At 41.9% G+C, this 18,684-nt stretch overlaps 1 protein-coding gene across 2 annotated transcripts in view; it reads left to right on the forward strand.

Annotated features, from left to right (window-relative positions):
* PHLPP1 (PH domain and leucine rich repeat protein phosphatase 1) overlaps nt 1–10,676 on the forward strand; it is a 149,259-nt gene extending 138,583 nt beyond the window's left edge. For both annotated transcript variants that reach the window (XM_026115630.2, XM_064506905.1), the window contains exons 14-17: nt 2,948–3,052; nt 3,991–4,185; nt 6,402–6,630; nt 8,620–10,676. In XM_026115630.2, coding sequence (XP_025971415.2) covers nt 2,948–3,052; nt 3,991–4,185; nt 6,402–6,630; nt 8,620–9,735 — 1,645 coding nt within the window. In that variant the 3' untranslated portion in view covers nt 9,736–10,676. The remainder of the gene's footprint in view (nt 1–2,947; nt 3,053–3,990; nt 4,186–6,401; nt 6,631–8,619) is intronic.
* The last annotated feature ends 8,008 nt before the right edge of the window (nt 10,677–18,684 follow it).

Below are 18,684 nucleotides of genomic sequence, written 5' to 3' on the forward strand. Positions count from 1 at the left end.
GTGAAATTGTTGTATTAAAACGGATAATCTGTGGATAGTGGTGCTGCCTTGGGCTTTTCTCATCTCCTGAAGGGAACTGAACCAGCTCCAAGTTTCCTTCTAGGTCCATTTAATCCTTAAATATTGAATGAATTTGGGAACTGTTGTTTTACTTCAAAAGGCTGAGCACTTCCTTCATGTGGTTTGTTTATAAATGGTTAAGATCAGACACTGCAGTATTAAATCTCATTTCTTGTGCAGGCGAGGTAAACTCACAGTATGAATTTGCTTTTAGTTTGTATCATAGGATTTTATCAAATTTAAATGCAAGTTCAAGTAATGAGTTTTCAAAGATGAAAATGAGCCAGTTTTCCACAACAGACAGCAAAAACAAGCAGGAGGGGTGTTCTTCTATGTTAAGAGTTGTTCATTATATACAGGAAACCTTCCTGAAGCAGCGGTGTGTTATGTTGCTCTGGTTCATAGGGAAAAAAAAGTCAAACAGTTAACTGAATTATGCCTAAACTTAAAGTGAAAGATCAGCTCTTTGTGGTGTGTGACAGGCAGACAAGGTGGGCAAGCCAGTCTCTTGCCATTTTAATGTTCAGACCTCATGCCCAATAGCAGTAGTGTACAAATTTAAGTCCTAAGCAGTAGAAGAGTAGTATGTCCCAGTTGCACACTGTATATTTTCACTGGCATATGAATTGTCTTTAATTCACAGATTTTTTTTCCTTTTTTTCTTTTAAATGTTACAAAAAAAATTATTCTTGAGACCTCAGACCTATTCTCTTCCTTGCAAGTATTCATTAGCCCTGGTCAGTTGTTTCAGGCCTCTTTGGGATGTATGTATTGATATACTATGCTGACTTCCACAATATACTCCTGTAATTAACTTCAGGCAGGAGATGCCTTTTGCTTGTTTTTTGTGGCAGGCACAAAAATACTTGTACACTTGGCACTTTTTATATCTTCTTTCTGCATGTGAAAGACAGCTCTCCATCTGTGCCCTGCCAGGATTCAAGCAGGTAGTAGGTTAATATCTGTTCTCACTTCTGGCGAGGAGGAGGAAAGTCCTGTCATTCATGCTTTTTTAAATATGTATAGAGATCTTGGAGGATGCTTGCATGCTCATGAGGGTGATGCCAAATGATGTATAGGATGTAAGGATTTTAGTAGCAATTAAAATAAATTTTTTTAAAAAAAAGTGCTGCTACTCTGATTTTTTTTTTTTTTTTTTTTTTTTTTTTTTTTTAGTAGTGAGTATCAGGTTCAATTGTAACAGTCATTTTAATTTAGGGGGGAAAATAAGCACTGATACATGGAAGTCTGAGCACATCCTCCCTGCATGGTATGTGTTCCTGGATGTTGTTTTTTTCTGGGGAATGTGGTCCAGTTGTGATTGTACCACCAAGGATGCTGAAGGCGAATGCATTGAGGTGATTTTTTCATTGCTGCTGGGAAGCCTTGAAACAAATCTGGATTCTTGACCTGCCCAGGAGCCAGGGGTTGGTCAACCCAGCTGAAAACAAAAAAGCAAACAAACAACAAAAAAGCTTTTGATCCAAGTTCCTCTCTCCTGCCCAGTGCCTTGTGTGAGAAGCTTTGGGTCATGGTGGGTGGAAGTGTGTGTGCTCGTGTGTGTAGTACTTTGCAGAGGCAGCCAGAGTTAAAATCTCCACTACTTTAGAACAGATCCGAGTTTCCGGTTTGATTAGTGTGATAGTGTCTGATAATTCTTTTCTAATGTTCTTGGTAGGACGTTTGCCTCCTATTTGAGAGACAGGCGATTGCAGAACCCTGGGCTTAAAACACCAGTGGGTATAATGTTACTTTTGGAATTTGTTTGCTTTTAACGTGCTGTAGGTGATGCATGCCCTGACTGCTGCTATATTAGTATAGAAGGAAATTGAACTGGATGTGACAGTCCTTCAGGTTATCTGCAGGAGGTTTCTGAGGCTGTATAGGCTGTGAGATGCTGAAAAGACGTTTTGTGTGTTCAGTTCAGGTGGGAGTTTGGATAGAGAAAAATGAATCTTCAGTGCACACTTGGACCTTTCTGCTTGTGTCCTTTTATGATTCATTTGGTCCATGAAAGGCTCCGGTGCCTTTGAAGTTTGTGCAGTGTGTGGGGAGCTTGCTTTCCCGGCCTTTGGAAGAGAGCAATGGGGGGGGGCACAGGGGAGGTCATCTCTCCACAGCAAAGCAATGGTATGAAAAGAAGGCTATAAACAGACAGGGTTGGTCCCTTTTTAGGCCTTGACTATGCTAGGCAAGATAGTCGAAATTCAGGCTATGCTGGTAGTAAATTGGAGTGTAGAGGATCAAGGGCCTAACTAGAAGTTGGACTGTGATATCACAGAAGGCAGAATGGCTGTGCTCTCGATGCGGACTGCAGGCCTGGTGTTACAAGTTAGTGGGGGATTGGGATGGAGCTGGTTTCTAATTTGTGGGTATTTTCGTGGAAAGCTATTCTATGTGTTGCTGTTTTTAAAGACTTTTTTTTTTCCCTTAGATGTTGATGTGGGTGTAGAGATTTCATCTGAATACAAGGAAAAGAACCCGGAGACTTGTTCTTAAAATGGGTGGGAGAGAAATATGAGTTAGAAAATGACTCCCCTGTTCCAGCTTTCATCAAGCTAGTGACAGATTTGCCTTGTATTCCTACTGGGCCAAGTTTGAAAAAAACAGCTAGGGGGTGGGGGTAGGGAAAAGAAAAGCCACACAAACAAAACAGTACAGCTGACCCCTATAGAGGCTCAGTTTTTTGCTGCTTTTCTGTTCTTTGTATACGGACACACAAAAGAAACCACTCTGGATGTCCTGCTTCATCTTACTCTATTAAATGTAATACTGTGATAGAATTGGAAGAAGAAAGCTGCTTTCTTTACATTTTAAGCTAGATCATGTCAGCATTTTATTTCATTGGACTATTCACTGTACCTTTCCCTTTCCTTTCTCCTTGCAGCAATATCCGTTGTTTCAAGATTGACCAGCCCTCAGCTGGTGATGCTTCAGGAGCTCCAGCAGTGTGGAGTCACGGTTATACAGAAGCGTCAGGAGTAAAGAACAAGTGAGACCTGAGTTTGTTTTAGTCACACAAGCATCCTAGCAGCAGAGCACCTCTATGCTGATACAAAGAAACCTTTTTTTCAATGAAAGTTTGGGGAGATTTTGGGCCTCACAAAGGCAGAGGCTGTGCCATGACTTACATTTGTATACTGGGTCCCTGCCTGTCTCTCAACTTTCTGCTTTGTTAGAGGAGTTGCTAAGATACAAGTGTAACAGACACATTTTGTCTATGCAAGACTCCAGTATTTGCAAAAGATCTGAATGTTTGAAAGCATTTTTCTCTTTGGAAAGCTTCTTTATCTTGAACTAAAGGATGTTTACCAAGCAAATCAGGGATGCTAAGGGAAGAGGTAGAATGGCCAAACTCTGAATATTCATAGTAAGTGGAACTTCTGTGACTAAGGCAGCACTTGGCAAATAATGTACCACAAGTCTGCCAGTCTGTGTTGCTGGCTATGTGATGAATCTTTCTTTGTTCCTTAAATACCTTTTTAGAAATCTTCTGCTACCAAGGTTTCCGTAGCAAGTGCCAGCAAACCTTTGCTCAGTGTTAGCTAATACAACAGCTAACTTAATCATCACTGTGTTAAATCATAAAGATGGCTTTTGGAGGGGCAAGTGCAGTTTCAATTGATACTGTTTTGAGCATACTTTTCCCCTTAAACTTGTCTTTTTCCTTTAAACAAGGGATTTGTTTCACATGCTGAAAAGGAGGAAAAATCCTCAGGGCTTGAGTTTTCAACGTAGTTCTCTCCACTTATCAGTACTGTTCGATGAGCCTGATTCTTCTCCACAGCTCAAAAAGCAGTTGTGAAATGCTTGTGAGCAGAGCATGTTAAAACTAGCTATCAGACCGGGTTGCATTTTCCTGGCCAGAATGACAGACAAGAAGTGAAGTTGGTATAACGATCTTCATATGGTCTTGCTTTGTTTTCCTAGGCTGTGTGTGGCAGCACTTTCAGCCAATAACTTCTGCGACAACAGGGAAGCACTCTATGGTGTTTTTGATGGTGATCGCAATGTGGAAGTACCATATCTCCTGCAGTGCACAATGAGTGACATCTTGGCAGAAGAGCTACAGAAAACAAAGAATGAAGAGGAATACATGATCAATACTTTCATCGTTATGCAGAGGTGAGTCTTGGATCTGTAGCCTTTCTCACCTTATGTATGCTTACTGCGGAGTTTGTTCACTTTCAGCTTGGACACCTGCTCTTTTCTTGCTTCAAAAAATGGGAGACGGGGGAAAAAAGCCTTGGTTACCTGACTACTGTGTTTTCTCTTGCTGCTTTTTTTGGTGAATATTGATGCCCTTTGTTCTTTTCAGGTGTGAGGAAAAAAATCCAAAACTTCCCCACCCACTCAAGCAGAATAAAATACCCTCAATATTCTAAAATGTTCATGACTAAGCAGTGGGTGGAAGTTTTACTCTCTTTGGTATCTTCTTTAAGTCTTACTACTCTGAATTGGCAGTAGCCAAGGCAGTGGTGTGAATCTCTAGATCATCTTTTAAACTTCCTCGCTACTACTGCCTGCAAAGCCTGGGCTGATCCTTTCTGTTTCTCTGTATTGATTCAGGCTATGGAAGGCCACATGACTATTTAAAACGTGTATTTTGACTCCTTAAAAATGTCTGTTTTGTGTTATCTAAGGTCTCATTTGACCTGAGAAGGAATATCACTTGAGCGAGGCCCAACTAAAGAGATATGATAGCTGTGACTGTAATAGTATCTGTGTCTGGCGGTTTGGAACTAGTGCGTGTTTGTGTGTGCTGTTCTTGACAGAATAAGAAATTGTGCCTAGGGAAACACTGAGCGAAGGAGGAGGAGGAAGGGAACTGAACAAAAGAGAAGAAGGAGGTCAGGGAAACAAAGGAGACAGCAAACAAGCAGCTTAGAAACTCAGGAAATGGATCAAGTTAAAAGTAGCATCACTTGTCATTCAATTGCTGCCTTTTTGGAGAGGAAAAATAATAAAATTCTGATATCCGGAAGCAGGAGCAGTAGGGTGGTACTGAACCTTCCAAACACAAGAAAAAATGCCTCCTTCCCATCGTTGCTTGTGACACTGCTTCGGTTAGCCCGGTAGCTGAAAAGAATGTTGCATACTTAAAATCTTAAAAAAACAACTAAACAAACAGAGTATCGAAAGTACTTAAGTGGGTCTGTTTACTACTAATGGAATTTGACAGGAATGTGGCATTCCTGGAAGAAGTTTTGGTTTTTGGTTTTTTTTTAATGTCTCAAGTCAAAACAAGCTAAGCAGTCCTGTGGAGATCCAGAAATAGTATTCATTCTAGTTGCGTTTAGCCATTCATTATTACAGATGTTCTGCAACATTTCTAGAGTGCTTTTTTCTTTCTTTTTTTCTTTTTTTTTTTTAATTGAAACCTATCTCCCCTGCATTCTGAATCAAAAGTTGTTGCCAGCAGTACCTGGCCTTAATATAATTTTAGTAGGCTCTGTAATTCAGCTTTGAAATTACTGAAGGAGAAGGCCCTTGCAAATGAGGTACTGGGAAGGATAAATGTTTTTTCATAGTCCTATTTTAATTTAAACAAGTACAGCTAATAGTATTGAAATGAATGCGTGTTCTAATGACAGGATTCTGAAAACTTTAACTTTACTTTATCCATAGTGTGTGGGGGGATTTTTTTGTTTTTTGGTTTTTTTTGTTTTGTTTTTGTTTTTTCTTTACTGTGAACCGTGCTAGAACAGCAGGCTTTATTTTTAAGAACACATACAATAGGTTAGTAACTGATGTAGTAAGTGAGAAGCATGCCTTCTTACAGTGGACGTAACAGCTACTGTGCCTTATTGCTCATTTTTGATACTTTTTTCAGAATAATGCTCTATAATAAGACATGCCACAAAACAGTGAACCTCTGACTTAGCTTTTTGCTTAAAAACAGAGAGTTTCTAAAGCTAAAATTATGTGATAAAATGTGTAGCTTAGAAGCCAAAGCTGTGGCTAGATAACATGGCCCTATTCTTAAGCTCTACCTGAAATCATATAATAACCTTCAGTACTTTTCTAACCCTCTTAATTTCTCTCCATCCAACCTCTAAAGCAAAATCCTTTAAGATTTAGAGGAGTACAAAGATTTTTCTGTTCTGAAATTGAGCAGATCTGAGTACATACATCTCCATGTAAATAGCACACTGCCTGAGAGTTGGGCGTTACAGCCATAGTGTCACAATCTTCGGTGGAGACTTGCTTTTTTGTCCCGCTGGTCCAGTAGAGTCAATGCCCTGAGTGCTCGTGGTTGTCGAACAGTGGTTGTTTTTCCTTAGTACCCATAACACATGTTTTCCAATGAATGAACAATCATTGTTTTGTTTAAATTCCAGGAAACTTGGAACAGCTGGACAAAAACTTGGAGGCTCTGCTGTCCTTTGCCATATAAAACATGATCCCATGGACCCTGGTGGATGCTTCACATTAACCTCAGCAAACGTGGGGAAGTGCCAAACCATCCTCTGTCGGAATGGGAAACCTCTGCCGTTGTCCAGGTGTTATGTGATGAGTTGTGAAGAAGAGCTGAAGAGGATTAAGCAGCATAAGGCCATTATTACAGAGGTTAGAGAACTATGATGATGATGAAAAAAGGATTGTTGCAAGTCACAGCTTCCTCTGAGGGTATTTGCATAGCAGTATGTGAACTTAGATGTCCACGTTAGCAATTCGGATTCTAGAGTAGCTCTTTTTCTTTCAAGGTGGTTCACGTCATGTAGTCACGTTACTCTTCCCTCTCGTTACCATGCTGAATTGTGGTTAGCTACAGAGAGTATGCGACCATGAGCATGTTGTGTTGAAACAGGGAAGCCAAGACCCTCCTCCTAATTGGGAGAGGAATTGCTGTGTTGGTGCAGTCGTGAAGAGCCCCTTCAATCCGAAAGGGTGGGAGGGCAGAGCACTTGGAGCAATGTTGCCCTTCCCTTAGGAGACTCCTTATTCTCCCTCCTGACAGGCTGCCTTTGCCTGTGATTGTCTGAAATCAGGTGCTGCCAGAGCTGTGCTCTGACATGTGGCTCTTGAGGAGAGCCCAGAGGGAGAAGGTATCCAGTGCTCAGACTGGAAGAACTGAAGGAGCTATGGAAAGGTGTATTTTCTTCCCTGGACCCAGCAGGCAGCTAGTCAACACAAGGCATCAGCATGGGGGACTGACTGCAGGCCGTGAGAGAGGAAGAAGGCTGCTTGCTCCCTCCTTATGAGCTTGAAGCCACCACTGTCAGTTTTGCTTTGCCTTGTGTAACACGTGCATAGGAATAGATAAATATTGTATCTTCTTAATGGGGGAGGAAGGGGCAGAAGACTTGACTGCTGTACACACGTGAGCAGGGTGCATGTGCATGTGTGTGGAACAAAACGTGTGCCTATTAATCTTGTCAGGGAAAGGCGATGCCTGGAATCTCAAACGTGACAGGTTTGAAGGGAGTCACTCTGTAATATAGCATGCATCACCAAGGCTCTGTCATTATGATGCTTCGTAGAGGAAAAGGGAAATTTCTGTGCTGTATCTTAAGATGACTCACTGATTTCATGCACTTTGATAGCTTATCACTTCTGTCAGGCTTCTAATGGGGAAGTTAACAAGCCAACAAGATTTTTTTCTTTTGAGTGGTTTTAAAGGGGAAGCTTTTTTTAGTCTTGGTTCACTTTTCTGTGGTTGTTCGCTTCATAATGACCACTGCTGTCATCAGCTAGACCAAGTGAGTATAAATCCTTGCATTTGTTGTTCTTCTTGAATACCCTATTAGCAGGGGTGCAGCTATTCCCACCAGGCTGGCAGATAACCAGGCTCACTGTCTCAGATGCTTGCTCTGCTTATTCTGGCAGCTCAGATTCTAAGCAGGACAGGATCCTGGGATTTGGATATGCAGGGGATTTACTTCTCAAATATGCCCATTTTTAATAGTGTTTTCCCTTCAGATATTACTCCTCCTCTTGGAAATGTCATATCTAAGTGGAAGCATAGTAAGTAATTGGGGCATGTAAAACATTTCACTACAGCTCAGCTGACTGAGAAATGCAGACTTGCAGTCTGCTGCGTTTGACTTGCATGCTTCATTTAAAGCCTTCTTTTTAATGAACTTTTGTTTCCAAAGCGATGACCTAAGATGAAACCTACATTGTTACAGCTGCAAGAGAAGAGTCACAACTGAATGACCTGCTGCTATACCAAATGGATGTGTGTGTGATCTTGTCCCATATGAAGCCAAATCTCGTGGGTGGTAAAACCAAATAGTCCAGTTTGCTCTCACAGCTGCAGGGGTAGAATAGATGGCTTTTTGTTGCAGACTTCCACTTTGGTCTGTGCATAGGTGATGCTGATGACAAATCAGTAGGGTGTAGGAGGCTTAGCACAAGATTGGAAACCAGCCATTGCTGTGTTCTAATCTCAGCTTTGTCACCTTCCTGCAAGTCACTTTGCTCCTCCATCTTCTCATCTGTAAATGGCCGTGTTTCGGGTACTACAAAACCAGATACTGATAAAACATGAGGCCATGCAAATGCTGTGCATCCGTGTGTGCTTTGTTTCCAATTTCGTGTCATTTCTCATTTCAGGATGGCAAAGTGAATGGTGTGACGGATTCAACAAGAATCTTGGGATACACCTTCCTTCACCCAAGTGTTGTGCCACGTCCTCATGTCCAGTCCATTACCTTAACTCCGCAAGATGAGTTCTTCATTCTGGGGAGCAAGGGGCTGTGGGACAGCCTTTCGATGGATGAGGCAGTGGAAGCAATCAGAAATGTGCCTGATGCATTGGCAGCTGCAAAGAAGCTTTGCACTTTGGCCCAGAGTTACGGCTGTAATGACAGTATCAGCGCTGTCGTGGTTCAGCTCAACGTGACGGAAGACAGCTTCTGTTGCTGTGAGCTTAATGGAGTCCCACCCCCCAGTCCAGGCATTTTCCCCCAGTCCGTCAACGTGGTTATCAAGGACAGGCCAACGGATGCACTTGGGATGCCATCTTCAAGCAGCGGCATGGCTTCAGAGATCAGCAGTGAGATCTCCACCTCTGAAATGAGCAGCGAGGTGGGGTCCACAGCCTCTGATGAGCCTCCACAGGTAGCCATGAATGAGAACAGCCCAGCCTACCCTGGGGAGCAGCGCTGCATGCTGCACCCAGTCTGCCTGTCCAATTCTTTTCAAAGGCAGCTCTCCAGCGCCACCTTCTCCAGCGCCTTCTCCGACAATGGCCTTGACAGTGATGATGAGGAGCCGATTGAAGGGGTGTTCACAAATGGCAGCCGTGTGGAAGTGGAGGTGGACATCCACTGCAGCCGAGCAAAGGAAAAGCAACTACTCCAGGTGCCTGTGGAAGCCAGTGATGAAGGTATTGTCATCAGTGCCAACGAAGATGAGCCCGGCCTTCCCAGGAAAGCTGAATATTCTGCTACGGGCACGATAGGGCGCCGACGGGGCAACGGTTCTGTGGCACCACAGGAGACGAGCCATAACTTAATTGAAGTTGCGACAGATGCGCCGCTCAGGAAAACAGGGGGCTACTTTGCTGCTCCAGCACAGCCAGATCCAGATGACCAGTTCATCATCCCACCAGAGCTTGAAGAAGAGGTCAAGGAGATTATGAAACAGCACCAGGAGCAGCAGCAGCAGCAGCAACAGAAGCAGTATCAGATGGACCACCTGGCAGACTATTACGATACACCACTATGACCCACTCTACTTACTGCTCGGAAATAGACTAACAAACGACGAGACTTGCGTGCGGGACCCAGTGGGCTCACCTTACAGCAGGGGTTATCCTTTTCCTTTATACATTTCCTTTTCCTTATCCTGCCACTACAGATGACTGCAGCTTTTCAGTTTGTTAGGTTTAATATTCATTGGCTTTCTTCTAGAGATGCTTTACCAGTAAGGTTTAAAATAGCTAACTTTCCCTTAACATATCAAGTGTTTAAAACAAAACAAAACAAAAAAAAATACAAATAATGAAAAAGTTTAATATATTGCTGAGAAACAGATGATGATGTAATATTTTTTAAAATGGCTCGTTTGTTTGAAAAGCAGGGCAGTAGCCAGTGCTAAATGATTTAAGTAATATTGTAATACCGTATTTCTTTGAGAGAAAAGGCTTTTTTTGGTCTTGAAAATGATAGACATTTGTAGAATATGGAGACTAACTCCTAGGAGTTGCTTTACTCTTTCAGGTGACTTAAGTCACTGAGATTCACTAATTTTCTCTGAGAGAACAGTTGATTGGGAAATTACTGTAAATAGCTCAGTGTTGTATAGTGATGCTTACTTGTTTTGTAGCCTCAGCATTAAGGACACAACCTGAAAAACTGATCTTTTTTCTTAAGCGACTGTTTGGGCCATGGTCATTGAACATAATGGACTGAGTGACTATGTACAAGTTAGCTAGAAATTAGATGGTATAGACTATTTAAAAGGAAAAAAAAACACTTTTTCCTCTGGTGTCTTTCTTCTCCTTACTTTTACAGACACATTTTGTGTTCCTTATTGCTGCCACAACCAGCATGATTGTATAGAGCTCATTTGCCGTAGAACATTTACATACCGAGAGTTATATTAAAGCAGAATGCACAAATGAACGTCATAATTTTTGTTATAATAAATATGAAATTTACAAACAATGTCTGCTTTTATGTCCAAGTAGCTGTGCAGCAGTTTTTCGACAGTAGTTTGCTGTGGTTCATCAGAGTGCTACCCAGTTAAACTGGGAAGTGATAAAAATTTTTTCAAATTTGTAAACATTTTTACAATAATTGCAGATGTTTGTGAATAGTTTTAGACTTTTTAGTAAGTAAATCACCCAATATTCTTTCAAAATACAGAGTGTCCTTTAAAAGATACTGAACAACTCCTCCTCTTTGATGAAGGAATTAACATTTTATTTCTTTTATTGTCTCTCCTTGTACTAATTCAGCACTATTGATTTGCGCTTCACCACAGTATTGACCATGCTAGAAGACTGAAGAGGAGCTGTGCTCCGACTCTGTTCCACTGGGATTGAGTAACTGAAGATAGAAATGATGAAGGGATAGTATGGGCTAAGAAAAGGGAGAAAGAAAACATTGAATATGGAGAGAAGAGGGAAAATGTAAAGAGAAGGTGGAAAAGCAAACTTAAAGCTACATACATAAACTCAGATTTGATCGAATGCTTTTGAATAAACCTGAGTTTTATAACAGGTTTTCCTTTCAGGAACAAAATGGCATATTTTGTGATTTTTATGGGAAAGGAGGCACACCATTTTTCAATATTACCTTCAATGAACTACTTCACTTTTTATTCTTTAAAAAGTAAAACTGGTGTCTGATCATAACAGTGTCTTGCTCCTGCTTTGCATTCAGTCTGCATTTTGTGACAGAACTGTGATAACAGGCTGCTGTGTTCTTTTCCAAGACGAAATATCCAAGATCTGGTAGGATTGCCTCTAATAAGCTTCTGGGTTGCTTTTCCTTAAGTAATAATAACAATTGGCAGAAGAGGAGCAAATGCAAAAAATACATGGTTTGGTTTACAGCACTGTCTGCTATTGATCTACTGTAGAACTGTAGTATGAACATGCCTGTTAATCTTTAATGAGATCAGCAGGGAAGAGCTTCCTACAGCACAGCTGTAGGAAGATTGTACTTTACTGTAAGCTTAGCTTCAAAATACCACTTTTTTAAAGAAAACACATTAAATAATGCATTGAAACAAAATAGATTTATGGTTTATTGGCAAGTAACACTGATTTTGTTATTTTTTTGCCTTCTGTCCTGTTGCTAGAGTCTAAAGGTGATAATTGGCAAAGACACTACCAGGGCTTAGGCAGGTGACTACAAGTTTAGGGTTTCCTGAGCAACTTGGAAAATTCTCTGCACCTTGAAAATGGAAATTTTCTCCTGTGTAGGATCCACTGCTGCTAGAGCAGTAATGCTGCTGCTGTCTGTGGTCCCTGTTCATGATAACATGCCTCTGATGCACTGTATATGCAGTGCTTTCATGAGAGAGAAATGAAGATCAGACCAGGGATAAAAGGGAACCATTCCATAGGAGCCCAGTTCTGGCCCAGTAGCCTTCTGAATTCACACTACCTGTTGCACCCTTCCCTATGTGAACAGGAGATGTGCATGGGCTTTATACAGAATTTCTCCTCTCCGTTTGGAGGACAAATTTCAAGAACTGTCTAGGCTGTAGCATTAGCAGCTTACAGGGGACAATTCAGTTTTTCTCCTTCTGCCCTTGCCTTGAAGCATAAATTGCTGGTCCAAACCAACAACCCACCAAAACCTGCCACTTTCACCATAGCACCTTTTTAAAAGTTAGCAACTGCACTCTGCTAACTTTTAAAAGTTAGCAACTAACTTTTAAAAGTTAGCAACTCTGAAGACAGGGCTTTTATAGCATTAAAGCGACAGGATTTTGGCTGAAGAACTTAACTTTGGATTTCCGGTTGGTCTGTAGAAGACAGATTTGCATTAATAGCCTGTCTTAACAAGTCATGATGCAAAGAATTGAAGGGTTCATAAGGACTCATCATCCCTCCCCTGACTTTCCATAACATACTGAAATAGATGGGTAGGCGGGCTGGCTGGAAACATCCTTGGAAAGTTCAACATTTCTTTTTAAACCAGGGCAAAGGGTGTTTTGTTCTGGCTTTAAACTGGAAATTGGAAACCAGGTGGTAGTTTTTGCAGCTCGTGACTTTTTTGGGCATCTCTGTCATCTTTTGTAAAACAGGGTTAGTATGTTCTTATCTTGTGGGCACTGAAGCTGATATCATTGACTTCATTCTGGTGTGTTACTATCCGTACACAAGTTTACGATTAAGTTTGCGGTATATTTCATGTGACTTTGACCAACCAGGAACTGTCCAACTCAAACAGAGAAATGGATTTGTTTGCAGAAGCTGACAGCTGTAGCAGGGACAAAGGTTGGGGGTTAAAGAGGAGGAAGGCTTGGAACTGGAGGAAAAGCTAGAGGCATGTTAGCTTTATAATCAAACTTTTGTGTCCTTTGAAACCTGCTGATAGCCGTATCTGAGACAGGCAGAAATGCATGAACAGGAGAAGGTAAGTGATTGGTGGCAGAAAAATGAACATATCTACAATATTTACTGGACGATAACTTTAAATAGGAAGTTACAACGGTGTTAAGAAGTAGTATATGGAAGCCCTTTTTTGTGGGATAAAAGCTTTTTTATCTTGCTTTCTGTCACAGCGCTCCTACATAATGCATTTTGTTGTGCATGAGAACCCATTGGCATTCTGCTTGTGCATTCAAAGCATGGCATAATCTTCTCATTGGTAACCAATGCTGTGGTGCTTCTGCCTTCCTGTGGCTTATTGCATTTGGCATAGCCAGCATGTATCTATGTAGATTCTCTCCCTCATTGCTAGGAGAATGTTGTCCTGTTACTGCAACACCCCTTATGTTTCCCTTTAAGCATTCCCTTCATGGTGATCTCAATCTGATCTCTAACCGTCTAGCTTGCAACTCATACAAACAATTTTCTTGCAAATTGTACTATGTATTATGAGCAGAAAAAGCATGACTTCCCCATTCTGGATGCACATGTGGTAGGTGTTAATGAAGTTTCTGTGCACACCATTGGAAGCCAGTTCTGAGATTTTCCCTGGTACTCGGCTGTCCTTCAGTGATACTCAAGTAGTTAACCTCTCTTCTGTATTTGGAGGACTGTTTCCTGAAACACTTGAGTCAACCACACCAAAGCATCTTTGAAGTCTGTATGGAATACTTCATCCATGACTACTTCTGATATTCTCTTGCTAAATAATTCTGTTTTCTTATGTCAGTGCAGGTAAAACCTCATTCCCATGGATGGTGGACTTCTCAGACATCATCATACAGATGCCTAGTTACAGAGCATAAATCCTAAACAGGTGAAAATAACAGGGAAGAATGACCACATCTGACCATCCCCTTTCAAATGGAAGGCTGTGGTGGTTTAGCCAAGACAAAGTAAAGTTAGAGTTTTGACACTAACAAGATAACAGGAGAGAACAGTGGTTTCCATGTGTTTCTGTAATTGACCAGTGTTTGCCTTGCCAGATCACAGTTAACTAGAAGTACATATACCGGGTCTTCTCATGAACCTGCACTTCTCCAGCAGTCGTGCATGCGCTAGTCATGGATGACATCTTGTGGGTCCAGCCTTGCAGGTCTGGTTTCACGTGAGTGGACTGGTCAGAATAACCTAGTGAGCAGCTTATGCATCTGGTGAAAGTGCTCAAATTGATTCCAGCAGAGCAATAAGCTTTAAAAGAGTAAGCAAAATGGTAACTTTAGCCTAGTCAGACTGGTTTCCCTAAACATTGCCTGCAGTCAATGAAGAGGTGAGCTTTTCTAAGAGAAGGGTGTCTGAGAGCAAAGTCTTAAGCTGAGCTGTTCTGAATTGCTGTCTACAATAATCTCTCCCCTATGGCTTTAGGGGAGCTGTACGGCCAAGAGTTGAAAGTCAGAAAATCTTTGTGGTTCAGCTGGAACCAGGACTTCTAGGTATCTGTTAAATGACTGTATATTTACTCTTTCCTTTGTTAACCTGCTTTACTGTCCTGCTTTGTTACTTCAATTGACTTGCTCCGAGGCCAACTTACTGCGTTATTGTTGGGTTAACTGATTTGTTGCTTACTGGTTTTAATTATCTGTTACCTGCATGCTTGCACTTGCTTGCAGCAAGGATTTTGTGGAACGCTGCATGAACACTGTGTTCCTCTTGCTTGCCTGGGTTTTGCTGAAGGTTACCCTGGATCCTGTGCTGATGATGTGTTCAAATGCCATACATAATAGACGGCTGCTTCTATGCAAAGATAAAAGTTAAAATTTGTTGCTGTTTGAGAACAAATAAAACTATTCACAGCAGTTTCAATCAAAAAATGGGGGCGGAGGAGAACCACCTAAATATCTTTTAAGTTAAAAGCAGCCACAGGTGAGAATTAGGATAGTGTTTATCTAGGACATGGTGAAAGAAAAATTCCTTGTTTGCCATCAATCTCTGGTTTAGACAATTGGTCTTTGCTTTTCTCCGGCCTGTTATTTATACTTCCATTTCTGTTGAGTTCAACAGTTAATCCTTCGTACCTTCCTCTGATGAGCTGAAAAGTTGAAATTTGCCTGTGGTTTACTCAAATATCTCTTCTACCTCTTCTGCTTTTATCTCATGCAGCAAGTTAATCCCGTCCTCTACAGGAGGTTATGACTGAGGCAGGATCTAAACAGGGCAGATACTATCTCATCTTTTTCCATGTTTTCTTAATATTATAAACCAAAGGGCAGGATGCTTACTCTACAAAAACTGGTCCGGAGCTTGGCAGCACTGCAGTGGTGAGGAAGCTGTCGTGTAATAACTGGAATGTAACTGAGACCTTTGTGTGCCAAGTGAGGGCTGGTACATTCCCCAGCAGTGAGACCTGAGGGTAGATGAGCATCAGGTCTTCTGCCATAGGAGAGAAAGAACATGCTTTCGTGCACCTCAGACTAGGGCGAGTGGATGAGGTTGTTGGTACAAAGGTTGGGATCTCGTGTGTGCTGGTGGGGGAGGTTTATCGTGCTGTTGTTGCCCCTTCCCCATTAGCATCTCAGCTGCAGCGTCGCTGCACTTGCCCTAGCCCCTGGCACCTGTTTCACCCTTTCATCTCAGCTTGTTCTTCTCAGTTCCTTATCAAAACTCAAGTAAACAAGCAGAAGAGAAAAAGGATCTTTTTATGGTGCAGCTCCACTGTTAGCAGCAGTTCTGTGGAAGTGCCTGTGGGGGCTCGTGGTTGGGGTACGTCAGTGACTCACGGGCTCACCGGGGCCCGCGGTGACTGGGGAGGGCTGTGCAGGCCTGCGGTCAGCCAGCCCGCAGCCCCATGACAGGAGCCTAGAGACCCTCTACGACGCCCCATAAAGCAGAGCAGACCCTTCGCCTCTTCTGCCAGACTAAGCACGACTGCATTGAGACAAATACGCAGCTTTAAATAGTGAAGTTGTCAGTTACTGAGTCACAGAACAGACCGAGAATTGTTTTGCTAAGTAAAAATATGCTGTTGAATGCTTTAAAGAAAATTAGGACACAGTAACCAGGAAAGAAGGCTGGTATAGCAGAAGTATGTGAGACAGTGACTTGTGAATAACATGCTTTTTCACTGTAATCCCTACAAAGAAAGGAGGCACCAGCACTTTGTAGAAAATCTTGCGGAAGGTGCACTTGCACTTAGTGGTTATAATTTGATCCTGAAAAATAGAATATATAGAATTCATAGCAGAGTGTTCTGCTCAGTTGGCTTTAAAACTGTGTGACGGGAGAGTGCAAAAACTGCTGTGTCTTTTCAAAGATGAAAATGAATTGATGTGTGCACCCCCAATGGCCAAAGCTCTCCTCCTAAAAGAAAAAAACAGCGCTCTGAAAGCAAGCTTTGTGAGCTCTGCTGACAAGTGGCCTGTAGTAGTCATTTAACGTAAGGTCAAGAGATCCTATCCTCTCATTTATTGTTGGACAAAATTTGACCACGAGGCTCTTCAGGGTCAACTCAGGTATCAGCAAGTCTTTTCACAGGACTTCTGCAGGCCCTTGAAACAACAAATTAGGTAAGAACAGGGAAAACCAAGGCAGAACAGAAGTCCGTTCTGCCTGGTGCCCCTTCTTCAGAAATGGGAAAGTGTAAGAACAGGATCAGCAGCTCGTGATCATCCCGTCTCCAGGTGGCCTGTGGCTCGCACTTTTTTGGGCCAGAAACGGTCTCTGTGAAGGAGATAAAACTGTAAAACAAATGGCTTCTGGGCGTCATTTTTCTGTTAGAAACTGAGCCTTTGTATTCAGGGCGGGAAAACATGTGTTACTAGGTCCCCGGTAACTGAAAACTGCAAGAGCTCCCCCTTGTGTTGCCACAGGAGAGGAAAAGATTTGCTGCATCTTAATTTTTTAATGGCGTAGGTGAAATTAGTGCCTCTTGCACCCTTGTCCACACTGTCCCATGAAACCATTCAGGAATATCAATGGTTCAGAGTAGCTTTCGTTCAGCTGAACAAATGGCAACAAGGCAGCCACGCTGGCTTTAATTAGCAGGTATCTTCTTGATTAAGGCCAAGGACTCTCATGCACACTGAAGCCTCCCAAGTCCTAGAAATGAGTATGCTGTGTGTCCAGACTGGGACACAGGCTGAGGGAGCCAGCAAAGCTAGAATTGCTACTACCTAGGAGAGCATCCTAAATGGTCCCCAGAAAAAAAGGTGGTCCTAGCAAGCTCTCCAGTAGTCCTAGTGAATCAGCGATGAGACCTTGATCTGAAACGACCTGACTTATCTGAACTAATAAATTGCCTAATCTTGACTCTCAGAGCTGTCCCAAGACAGCCTAAATAGTTGAATCTCATTAAAGTTGCCCAAGAACATAAGGCCATCTTGCTGGTGAATTACTTCTGAGATCCGAAGGAAGGAAAATAACCTTTGAATTGTTTATGTGCCCCCATGGTGACTAGGAAAGCTGGCTAATCTCCAAAGAGCTGTCACCAGCTCCTCACTTAGTGTCACCTGACTTCCATTATTCTGTGCTGAAAATCCTGCCCTAAAAATGTTTATTCAGAAGTCGCTGTCGTGGCTCCTTCACATTCAGGGGTAAGGGCTGCTGTGGTATGGGTGCAAAGTGTTGTGGGTGTGCAGATGATAGTACAAAGCTATGTTTAAATCTATAAATCTGGGTATGGTGGGAAGCCTATGAGTAATGTATGTGCAATGTACGCAGGATCTTCACAGCTGATGAAATGCCAATTTTCACTAAACAGCTGGGCAAGTTTAAGCTCTTGCATCTTCTTCTATCCTCTACTTCAATTATCTGTATTCTTCTTGGAAGTCTGGATGGGATAGCAAAATTTCAAGATTTTCATGTATCTATAAATGTCTAACCACTTCTTGTATACAGTTTTCTCTTGGGATGTTGAAAGTAATGTGTCCAAAGCCACAACTGAGTTTTCTAAAGCCTATTTAAAACATATGGTCCTTACCCGTGTATCTGTCTCACAAGCCTTTCTACAACCTTTTGAAAAACTAATTACCTGTCAAATGTATGCATGCATGCATTTCCCTCACTTTAGCTTTTCAACATGTCCAGGGAGCTTCGGAAAGTCCAGTAGCAGGTGCAGTTCTGTGTGCAAATGGCATCGCTCAAAATCAATAGACCATTTGTAGTAATGAAGGGCATCCTGTGACTTGCCAGTTTTGCACTGTCACACGCCAAAACCAATTACATCAAACATACTGACAATCTGCAGACCTTGCAAGGAGTCTAATGTTTTATTTATGATGAGTGATGGTGAGCATCTGTGACTTTTTATGCTGTGCTGGCATTAAGCTGCTTTAATATATCGAATGTCACCTTTTCTTGGAGATGGATGTTGTAAAAGAGATGAGTAATGGTAAATGTCATAGCTGTCATAAACAACGTCATTATAGTCCCATTTAATAACTTACCTGAGTCTTGAAAAAGAAAAGGACATGTAAGTTCTGCAAATACAATTGAGAGATCAGAGTTGCAGAAAGTATGTGTTTTGTATTCATAGCTTTACTTAACTTACAATGACTGTAAGTTGTGGTGTAAAATTACCAGAAGACTAACCTTAATGAAGAGAAATCTGTACTGTGAGTAAAATACGTGGA

Source organism: Dromaius novaehollandiae, chromosome 2 (assembly GCF_036370855.1).
Source record: "Dromaius novaehollandiae isolate bDroNov1 chromosome 2, bDroNov1.hap1, whole genome shotgun sequence".
NCBI classification, from domain to species: domain Eukaryota; kingdom Metazoa; phylum Chordata; class Aves; order Casuariiformes; family Dromaiidae; genus Dromaius; species Dromaius novaehollandiae.